This window comes from Micropterus dolomieu, linkage group LG07 (assembly GCF_021292245.1).
Source record: "Micropterus dolomieu isolate WLL.071019.BEF.003 ecotype Adirondacks linkage group LG07, ASM2129224v1, whole genome shotgun sequence".
Lineage (NCBI taxonomy): Eukaryota > Metazoa > Chordata > Actinopteri > Centrarchiformes > Centrarchidae > Micropterus > Micropterus dolomieu.
In genome coordinates this window covers 6814199-6825396 of record NC_060156.1, presented here as the reverse complement: position 1 = coordinate 6825396, position 11198 = coordinate 6814199, and the positions used below count along the sequence as shown (strand labels likewise).

The 11198-nt window shown below is 39.4% G+C and overlaps 2 protein-coding genes across 2 annotated transcripts; both read left to right on the top strand.

Moving 5' to 3' along the window:
• The first annotated feature begins 239 nt into the window (after positions 1-239).
• cryba2b (crystallin, beta A2b) lies at positions 240-2556 on the top strand. Its single transcript, XM_046053946.1, has 4 exons — positions 240-412; positions 1466-1607; positions 1820-1962; positions 2272-2556. The coding sequence occupies exons 1-4, from the start codon at positions 255-257 to the stop codon at positions 2417-2419; spliced, it is 591 nt and encodes a 196-aa protein (XP_045909902.1). The 5' UTR covers positions 240-254; the 3' UTR covers positions 2420-2556.
• A 4657-nt stretch (positions 2557-7213) lies between these two features.
• On the top strand, positions 7214-9789 carry fev (FEV transcription factor, ETS family member). Its single transcript, XM_046053944.1, has 3 exons — positions 7214-7262; positions 7899-7970; positions 9248-9789. Exons 1-3 carry the CDS (start codon positions 7214-7216, stop codon positions 9787-9789), a joined length of 663 nt encoding a protein of 220 aa, XP_045909900.1.
• The last annotated feature ends 1409 nt before the right edge of the window (positions 9790-11198 follow it).

Here is an 11198-nt window from a genome sequence, read left to right as displayed (position 1 = left end):
TTGTAAGTTGATTTAGATATAACATGTAGCATCTGCTTATTGGGTTGCAACTCTGATTTGTTGTATTTATTTTAATCAAGATGAGGGATGTTTGCTCTCTAGAAACATTTTATTCCCTTTCCTCAGTGTTTTTGACACTATACTCAGGATATGCAGGTCTTGTTTTGATTTTGTTTGGATTTTCCTGAACACTGAACCTTTTTTAAACCCTCTGCCTTGCTCAGAGAGTAACCCCCAAGGGAGAATCAGCAGCCATGAACACTCAACAGATGGAGCAGATGGGCCAGTTCAAGATCACAGTCTGGGAGGAGGAGAACTTCCAGGGAAAGCGCTGTGAGTTCATGCTGGAGTGCCAGAACATCATGGAGAGGGGCTTCAACAAGATCCGCTCCATCAAGGTTGAGAATGGACCGTAAGTCCCCACTGTTGTTTTTCTTCTGGATCTCCAGCATCTTGATTTCCCTTCTGTTCAATCAATCTATCTCTGAAATCTACATATGCCATATGTCATGGAAATCGCTTTACTTTCACGTCTTAATCTCTTCACCTCTTCTGAATTTTTCTGTCTGTGTCAATCATGATCAGCAATTTGTCCATTTCTGTCTCTATGAGATATATTTTTTACTTTTCCTACATGTTTAAATTCGGACATCTTAGGTCAGAAATCAGTCAAGGATTTGTTAGAATCTGTAAACCCTGTCATGATTTTGTGTTGTTATTTGTGTTATTTTGTGTGTTATTGTGTTGTAAGAAGAATAACCTAGCTGCATAAACAATATTGGTGTAATACTGAGTGAGTACATTTTTACAGTATGTTGGTTGGCCCGTCACAGTATGTATTAAAATAATGTTATTTATTTCTCCTGCTATTCTAATTTTATCAGCTTGAAGAAGTCTGATGAAAGCACACAGGACTCAAACACAGACTCTAATCAACAAGTAGAAAAGGCAGGGTGACAAAAACCATAAATTATAGCCTACAGTGATATTGCACTGCAAGTTAGCATGTATCATTTGCATGTGTGTGCGCATGCATCCAAGTGTAACCCTGTTGTGATATGAGTTGGCTGTGTGCAGCTGCCGGCTGTGAGCCAGAATGGCTGGCTGGCTGACTGGCGATCAGATAAAAAGCCGTGGGTGCAGCAGCAACAGCAGCAGCGACGGTGGTGGTGGAGACAGGAGCAGCAGTATTTAATGTTTGCTTTGTGCTACCCGTGACAAAAGAAGCTGCACGCTGTTTTCACTCGAGGCCATTCTGAGGGCAGTGGACTCTATTGTTTAATGAATGTGACAGTTTCAGTGTTGCAACTACTTTGCATTTAGTGGTTCCTTATTGTTACGTGTCCGTATTCTATTCATTTATTTCCTGTCTTTTCCGAAATGTAACATATTCTCTGCTCATTTAACGTCAACATGTCTTTTCTTTTCTCCTTCTCTCTCTCTTCTGCATCTTCACACTGTCTAGTTGGGTGGGTTATGAGTACCCAGAGTTCCAGGGACAGCAGTTTATTCTGGAGAAGGGAGACTACCCTCGCTACGAGGCCTGGAGTGGAAACAGCAGCTACAGAACCGAGCACATGCTTTCCTTCAGACCTATCAAGTGCGCTGTAAGTTACCACATCCTTCCGTTCATCCTTTTTAATCTTTTACTTGTCAGCCTCTGCCCCACCCCTCCTTCATACAGGTCACCGCCTATCTTTTCTCATCCCTCTATTCCATCTCCCTGATTTCTCATTCTCCATCTAAATATATCTAAATATTTCTATATAGCTTTCCCCAACTGCAGCAGCACCATCATGCTATCTCTCTTTTTCCGCAGAACCACAGTGACAGCAAGGTGACCATGTACGAGTGTGAGGACTTCCAGGGCCGTAAGTTTGAGATGTGTGATGACTACCCCTCCCTACAGGCCATGGGCTGGTGCAGCAAGGAGGTGCCCTCTATCAAAGTCAACTCGGGAGCGTAAGTTATACAGATGTCATTAACATTTTGCCACAAAAAAAACATATTTAAGTCAGGCATGCTTGGACAGGTCAACCTGTTTTCGCTTGATGTAGTTTGGAGATGTCAAATCAGCAACAAAACAGCAACAAGCAGAAGCTGATGTATAAAATCTGTTTGGCACAGGCTCTTTCCTACACTTGTAAAAAGAACTGTAGTTTCCTACACTTGTAGTACCTAAATTTGCAAAAATTATTTGGAATTAACTGGATGTCTGTAAATTATGTATTCTTTGATCTGACCTTGACTCCCCCCCCCTCTCAAATGCAGCTGGGTGGCCTACCAGTTCCCTGGTTACCGTGGCTACCAGTACATCCTGGAGAGAGACAGACACCAAGGCGAGTACAGAAACTACAACGAGTACAGCACCCAGGCTCACACCAACCAGGTGCAGTCCATCCGTAGGATCCAGCACTAGAGCCTTCATTCTGCCTGCCTGACCTAACCTGAAAGAAAAAAAACTCTCCCCAAACCCCTTCCTCAACTTGAACCCCGGACAGACCCATGGACAAACTCTTTCTATCACTCTGTGGCTCTGCATGTATGGATATCTAAGTATCTACTTCTACTGCCATGCTAAAGCATGTTCTTGAAATAGGAAATAAAGGCTTTTCTTCAAAACTAGAGACTGTTTGTCGGTATTCCTTTTTCTTTTTACAATGAAAATGATCACCCTAATTAAATACATTTAAATAAAAACTGCAGAAAAGCAGTGATTGGCTACATTGAGCTGACAAAATCATTTTGCACCTTGGTTATGACAGTCACAGGTGCACAAGCATTGCAAAATCAGAGCCCCCCCTTTTCTCTTTTAGCTTCATAGAGCAGGCTGTTAATAGAGATAGTTTTTGCTTTGTATTTATTTAAAGGACATATTTAGCCTTTCAGTGAGCACACATGGAAAGATTTGATTCAAATCTCTCTGTTAGGCTTTAGGATGTTTACTATTGTTCTTGTCAGATTGTATTCTTATTTCCAATAAACAAGAGCACGAGAACGCATTTGTTTTTATTATTTGTTCCTTGACTGTTATAATTACGTTCTGCCAAAATGGCCAGTAAATCAGCGGCATTAAAAAAAAGCTGAGAAACAAAAATATTCTGAGTAGCCATTTTTAAACCATGAACCATCTGTCTGTCTCTCTCAAACAAAACATTTGATGTGAATCATCTTTTGAAAATAGAGTCAAATTCAGGTTCTCTTGCTTGCTTTCTCTATTTGATACAGCTAAAGTGCTGTGTAGCCTTAACAACTAAAACAAAGCCAGGCCCAGAGGGACAATTATTTCACTGTAAATGCCTCAGTGAGACAAACACTCCAGCTGCTCCATGGTGCCTGAACGCATGCAGCGGTCCTTATTTAAACTGTTTCAATATTCTTTATTAAGCAATTCAAAAAGAGGCCGGAAGAGGTCCTCAGACAGACAAATGTTATGCATGTAATGTTTTTAGTTATTGATGAAAAGTTATGAACACCGTTTGAATATCGAGCTTATCAGACTAAGAATATTACCTTAAATTAAGACACTTCAATTCAAAATTAAGCTGTGCAACATAACCCACCAACTTGAATTTATGCCCCCAGTCCTTATACAGTATCTGTTGTATCCATTGTTGCTGGCCTGTGAAAACCACGTATGTCCAAAACATCAACTTTCCATGAGTCAGATTTGTCAGATGGTCCAGTGTTTTTTTTAATTATGTATTTAGCGTAAAGAAGATCTAAACCTATTAGAGAACCCTTAGTCCTTCAGTGCAACTCACCAAGTTTGGGGGTTAATGGTTTTCAAAGGACTGTGATGCAATTTGGCACATTTAGTTTAACCCAAGTGAAAACCATTAACTCTTATTACATATCACAAGGGTGGTGGTGTAGATGTAGTAGAGAGAACAGAGAAGTCAGGTGAGGATTTTTAAGCTGCAACTCCTGAAACCCAACATCAGACAGAGGCCTTCAGTATTTTGAACAATGTATACAACATGTCATTTATGACATAAACTCTGACTCACAAAAGAAAAATTGCTATATATCTTAGTTTCCTCACTACAGCGTTGCACACAACTTCCTTGTAAAAGTCTTGTAGCCTAGCATTATCTTGTTTATCTTATAGTCACACGCCGGGATCCTGGAGTGTGTTTACCTCCACACATACTCCTCCTGTTGGTCCAGGACGTGGGATTCCGTGTTACACACCCACGCGCCTGCACCGGCTCACAGTCCCACGCCCAAAAAAACAGGATCTTTTGATAAATGTATAATCATGTGCACACACCTTTCTCAAACATACATTCCTCTGCAGACTGATTAAAGCAGCTGCTCCGGGGCTTATAGAGGAGTGACACTTCAGTACTTTAGAGAGTTGCAACCTGAGGTTCTTTGGCTGCACAGTTCAGAGCACAAAAGGTAAGTTGATGGCTTTACAGGGGAATTTGGCAATGATTCTTGATGAGAGCTATAATTGAATGTGGTGTGGTTTAGTGAAATGAATTACAGTAGGTTTCAAAGAGGAGAAATGTGTCAGATTAAAAAGATGAAATGAACAGATCAATTATACCCATCTTGTCACAAATTGACCACAGAGGCTGATGTAGGACTTACATTTACACAACTGAAGGCTTAAATTAGGATTTTGTTCGTTAATGGGACGTGCTTTCAATTTATATAGTGATTTGCTCAAATTTTCTCCTGTAGGATAGCGATCATCAGATGCTGACGTTTCTCTCTTTAGATGTACATTCTGACCTACATAGCCTAGATCAATAAGAAAGCAAAACAAATTGATGTGATTCAAAAATTATTAAAGAAACGGAAGAAATAAATTATATTCTGGTGTTGTGTTGGTGCTTTTATGTAAATTTTTTTTTTTCTTTCCGTCAGTGGATTTCTTGCTTCGTACTGATCAGTGACCAGAGGTTACCCACCTATTTATCCACCACTGCATCAATGGATACAGTCTAGTTTTCGAGGCTTGTTTTAAGTTGCCTGCGACTTGTACTTGGACACAGGCAGCTAAAGCAAGTCTGGGACGCCAGAGACACACCTTCAAGCCCAGCCCTGAGGAGGAAGAAACGGGGCAAATAAACTATTTGCAAGTGCATTGTTCAGTCACGCAAGACTTTGTCCCCTCTGTCTGTGAGGAAAAACTCTGAAATCATGTTACAGTTATGTACTGTTTTTACTGTTACTAATATAACCATCAAAACGCCTACATAGTCTGATGCAATCTGTTTTCACAAAGCCTGAAGATGTGAACATGGACGTGTATGTACAAACTGGCATACTATAACTACATAGTTGATTAAACGACACGTCCTCCAAATATGTTGCCTATTGTCTATACTGTATTTTTTTCCACAATGTGTGTTTGCATTTGCGCATGTCTGAGCTCAGTCAGGTGACACATTACAGAGCAAACATTAAAACAGAGGATGAATGATTAGCAGACCATTTACTTTCAGCAATCCAAGGTATGATTTCAATTAAAGTTTCTGTAGGGTACATTTATAGTAATTTTGTTCAGATTTCTGGCTAGATTTATGTATTTATTCATTTTAAAAACTAAACTGAGTTTTGTTTTGTATTTAACAGGTTTTTTTAGTCTTAGTCTCTGTTACTTGAACAGATGATCCTCAGGCCTTTTCGAAATTTCCACCTTTTCCAAGGGGAAGCTATGAGAAACTATGTGATCTGACAGAACTGACGATAAATTGTGCTTTAGATTCCTACTGTAGAACTGATTAGCCTACTCTGTGTCTCTTTATGTGATAACACATACGTTGTATTTTCAACAAGACGAGCAACCACACAAGGTCCCGGCCGAGATTCGTCACTGTCAGAGTGTTTTCTCTTTTTATTGCTTCGATCAGATCACCTTCAGTGGAGATGCAGAGAAAAAAAAGATGGGGAGAGAAAGAGTTATGACATGTAACAAATATACCAGAATCAAACCAAGGACGTTGCGTTTACATAGTACGCATCTCAAAACACTACTCCTCCAGGACACCACCTCCTTTTAGGTATCCATGGACAAAACAGTCAGGGTATTTGACACATTCATAAATTACATGAATGATTTCCTTTTTAAATTAATATGTGTTGCTTTTAAACACCTCAGAGTGCTTCAGAGCAGAGAAATAGACTTTTTTAATTAGAAGGAAGTAGTCCTGGATTGATCACATTGAGCACTAATAGAGATTGTGTCATGTGTGATATAAATCATTTTAAATTCAAAACCTGTATAAAAAAATATTAAAAGGACGTTTAATCAAGATGTCCTGCTATATCATCAGACTCCTGTTATGTGTATGTAATGTCAACATTATTTGCACCTAAACTGCCTGTTTGTTGTTCTACCTATAGTTGTGAAAGGGGAACATTGACACACAGTCAATGTCATGCCTCTGTCAATTATCTAATCTGTCACCCTTATAAAAAAAAGGCAATAACCACGGAATTTTTAATGACAATACTAATATTTTCAAAGTGTGTTTTGACTATATGCTGTGACAACACATTATAGAATGATGGACCATGTTCAGCCTCTTTCTGGCAATAAAGTCATGAAGCTTCACACAGGCCACCGCCACTCAAAAACGCAAGGATTAGGAAAATATGAGCGGACATTATAACGTCAGTGAGCATCAGAAGCCATGGTTTTAAAGTTACAACCTCATCACCCTCAGATTGAGCCTATATAACCTTAAACCGACAAACAGACGGTTAGGGGAGGATGAAATGTTCTTGTTGTCTCGTGCGCACTGAAGCGTGTTCCTAAAGGTAAATATTCTTTTTCCAACATGAAATAGGTCTTTGTTGTTTGCCGAGAGGTAAAGAGGCGGAAAAGTGAGGAGGATCTGAACTGGTTTCCATGTCAAACACTTCAATTCACCATAGAAACTCAGATCTTAACGTGGAAACTTTATTAAACTGTGATGGTGGATTGATAAGGGCCGAATTTCTATCGGCCTCTTTTTATTGTGGGCACCAGGCGGGCTGACAGAGGTAAATTGCTCTTTTAATTAAAGCAATGCACCAGGGGAAATTGCTGTCTGAATATTGTCTCAGAGATGGGGGCCAGTGACAGTTGCCTGGAAACTTCAATCTGTCCACCCGCATTTATTCCAGATCACAGTTATGAGATAAAGTTTAATAAAAATCTTTTCCTCCGCCACCAACGAAATGAAATCCAACCCTTTCTGAACAACTGAACACAATGAGACAGGACTGCGGAGGAAACCTCATGTTCAACATGTATCTCTCAGGTTCGTCATTTAGTCCTGTAAAGAATGATAGAAATAGTTATAATTCTTGAAACTGCGCTGGGTGTCGTGTCTTGGTGCGGCGATGCTCCGTTTCCAGGGCAGAGCATTGTTCAGCCTTTTCAATCTGAAAGCCCGTCTGCTCTTTTGTCGGAAATCGGAAATCCTTTTTCCTGGACGCGTTTCCTGGCTTCTCGGAGAAGAGACCGCAAAGGCGACATGCTTCTTGCATTAGACTGAGACTGGATGAGGATACAATTAGGCTTTTAATCAGTTTTGAATTTTGTTCAGATTTAGCTTTTTTTTTTTTTAAACAAAAAACAAAACTAAATTTTATTTTATTTTGAATTGCACCGGTCTGGTTAATTTTACATCATCTTAGTACAGCTGTTCTCTTGTGTCTAAACGTTAATTTTATTAAGCTAATTCAGCTTGTTGCGTGTCAGTGTGAAGCTAACGTGGTGTTGCTGGTCAGAAGATATGACAGTCATTTCTAGAAAATTGTGGAGATGAACAAAATTGTTTTCTTAACCCAGAAAAACAAGATTAGACTATAAGAGTAGCCTAAATGGCTCCCAAAAACAGATCAGGATGGACAGGGAGCCGGTGATGCTGACAGTGTCTCTGTTTTGATTTCAGATCCAACAGAAAATCTGTTGAAAGAAAGCAAAGGAACAACTTGGGGTCCAATAAACACAGGAGTACAAAAAGGTAAGAGGATGAGCCCTAAGGCCTGCCATAATAAATATCTCGATCGCCATGTAGGGCAGTTATTTAATGTTGATTAGCGTCTTGTGATGTGAACGCGGTCGTTTAATACTCCAATATAATGTTTGAAAATATCAATCAAAAAATAAATAATACAATAGCCTAGATGTTGGGGATTATTAACCATGTAAGAAAAGCCTCTGAGGCAAGCATGGGATTTTTTTGTGTGAGGCTGTAATATACAAAACTGACTGATTTAATAAATCTTACCATATAAATACTTTATTAATTATTATAGCCGGATTAAAATATGTTTAAAGCTCATTTAATTTGTCTTCCTGTTGTAGCCCAGGTCTAACTGGTAGCCTATTCCATCGATTCAAAGCAAAGCCTGCTTTCTGAATTTGTACTCTGTGGTCAGCTGCATTATACTTGTGGCCACAGATAATATAACAAACTTTTCTTTTCAATAAATAGAGGTATTTTTGTCACCACCAAAATTATTCTGTCCCGAAATGTGTGTTATCCATCCACATAGGCGAAATGTAAAAAAAACTAGAAAGAAATACAATTAAGAAGGCCTGCATTCAAATGAGACAAAACCAGCATGAATCCATCTGCCGTTCGTCCACAGTTCATTGTCACTGATTTAATTACACTGTGATGGAGTGCTAATAGACATTAACAACTCGCAAAGCCAGGCAGGTGTGCTGTGCAAAATACGGCAGTTTATGACGTTTCATAGGCCTATCTGACTATTTTTTTTTAAAATAGTTACAAAATACAAAATAGATATTAGGTCTATGATTTAATAAATTCAAGACTACCATGTTGTGTAAAAATACAGTTGGATTAAATACGATGCATTTAAACAGGATATCCAAGAAAAAAAAAGAATCTGCTCAAGATGCACTGAAACATGTCATTTTATAGCCTAAATGACAGAAAACAGGTAGGCCTACATGTTAAATTAATACACATTATATCTCCAAATGTATATCGTTTTCTTGTGAGTCTGCAATTGGTGTTGCCATGGCTGACAATATATTACTTGATAAAAGTGATAAAAGTACAAATATTAAATCCCCCCAAAACGTTTTGCACAGACTGCTATTAATAAGCTATGGTGCCGCAGACATCTCAATTTCATGTTGTTTCACAAAATATCACTGGTTATGTTTTACTGATTTATGAATGGAACATAACCTTGCTCCGCGCTACACTGATCAATCTACATTTACTTTAACCTCAAACCAATAGTCATTGTCTCCTCCCTGCAGGCAGCGGGCAGATTCAGCTGTGGCAGTTCCTGCTGGAGCTCCTCTCTGACAGCACCAACATGTCATGCATCGCCTGGGAGGGCACCAACGGCGAGTTCAAGCTCATCGACCCGGACGAGGTGGCTCGGCGCTGGGGAGAGCGCAAAAGCAAACCCAACATGAACTACGACAAACTGAGCCGGGCACTGCGCTACTACTACGACAAAAACATCATGACCAAAGTCCACGGCAAGCGCTACGCCTACAAGTTTGATTTTCACGGCTTGGCGCAAGTGTGCCAGCCGTCCACCACGGAGCAGGCCATCTACAAGTTTCAGGGCAACTTCTCCCCGATTCCCTTTTCCGGGATTTCCAAACTGAACCTCGTGGCTCCCAGCGTGGGGCCATCGGGTTTCTCCTACTGGCCCGGTTCACCCCCGGCGGCTCTGTATCACAGCCACAACCTGCAGCCTCCAGGCCCATTTGGCACCGTGTCTCCGTCTCACATCAGCTGTGTCAACAACATCAACAGTCTGACTAACATAAATAATCATTACAATTGACTCTTAATGCATCTTTTAGACACATTGGAAAGTTATAGACACAGCAGGTAAGACGGCAACAAACGGAGAGAGATGAGGAAGAGCCTGAAAGCTCGGTTTTGGTTACTTGCGGGTGAAAATACTGTGTTAATTTGGTTAACAATTAATGTTTTTAGACATGCACACTAACTAACGTTTCAACACTATAGGCTAGGCTATATTAAACGTGTAGTTATGGACCTGTAGTCCTGTAGATGCCGCTGAGACGACGGTTGCAAGCCAAGAAACAAATAAGAAATAGACCAATTTAGCCCCTTTTAAACTTTAAACCATGACCTCTTTTGTTCGAGCAAATTATTAAATCCATTAAGGGGCCTCATATCAAATTACGCACTATGGTTTCAACGTTTACCCGCGGTATTTTAATAACAAGGCCTATATTAATTCCATATTAACCCACACATGTCCTAATTTCAGCTACAGTCTGTTAAATTAAATCGGAAATTAACAGAAGCTTCCGTGTGGGAGACTTGTTTTCGAAATAAACAATGTATAGAACATGATTAAATACAGATTCTCTGTTTTATACCTATTTATCATCATTTTCTGTTCCTTTGCTGTCTCTCATCATCCTTCCTTGATTTATGTAATTGTTTTTACATATAGGTGGGTGTATTTGCATCCGGCTGCACCAATAAGCAGTTATTATTGGACTATTGGCGCCATCTCGTGGTTTTGGAAATGCCTGATGCCTGTTGGCGTGATTTTTGTCTTTTACTGAATAGCGAAATATCGCCACTTGAAAACGGTCACCTGAAATATATTGTCACCATAATCACCGTTAAATCAGATCGCGCATAACCACGAAAATCAAATATATCCCACTTGCAATAAAAATGAAACCCGTACAGAGCTACATGTTTTTTATTTGTGTGAAATAGACTCTAACGTGAATAGTAACAGAAACTGTGAATTCGTGAACCACTCTGTAAATACTGTAGAGGCTCAGGCCATCGCTGCTTTTTAGTGATTTTTGAGTGAATTACATTGCATTCATTTACACAGCTTCATAGTTAAAACAACTGTACTAATGAAAATATATTAAATGAATAAAAACAGACTGTTAATGAATAAATTACTTTGTCAGTATGTGTCTGAATCATGTTGATGCCCTTTTGCTTCAGTCCAAACACACTAAAGCCTCTAAACGCCACAGACCTAAGTGTCATTTAACATGACACATTACCATCCGTGGTCACACTACATGCTGTCAGGGTTCTTATTTGATTTTATTAAATGTTTTCACAAAATGTCTATTTTTAAATAGGTTTGTAATCATGATAGGCTACATTCTTTTAAATGATTTTAAATAAACTGATGAGGATGGCTGAAAATAGGTATGACAAGATTGGAAAGCACAGAAATGTCCA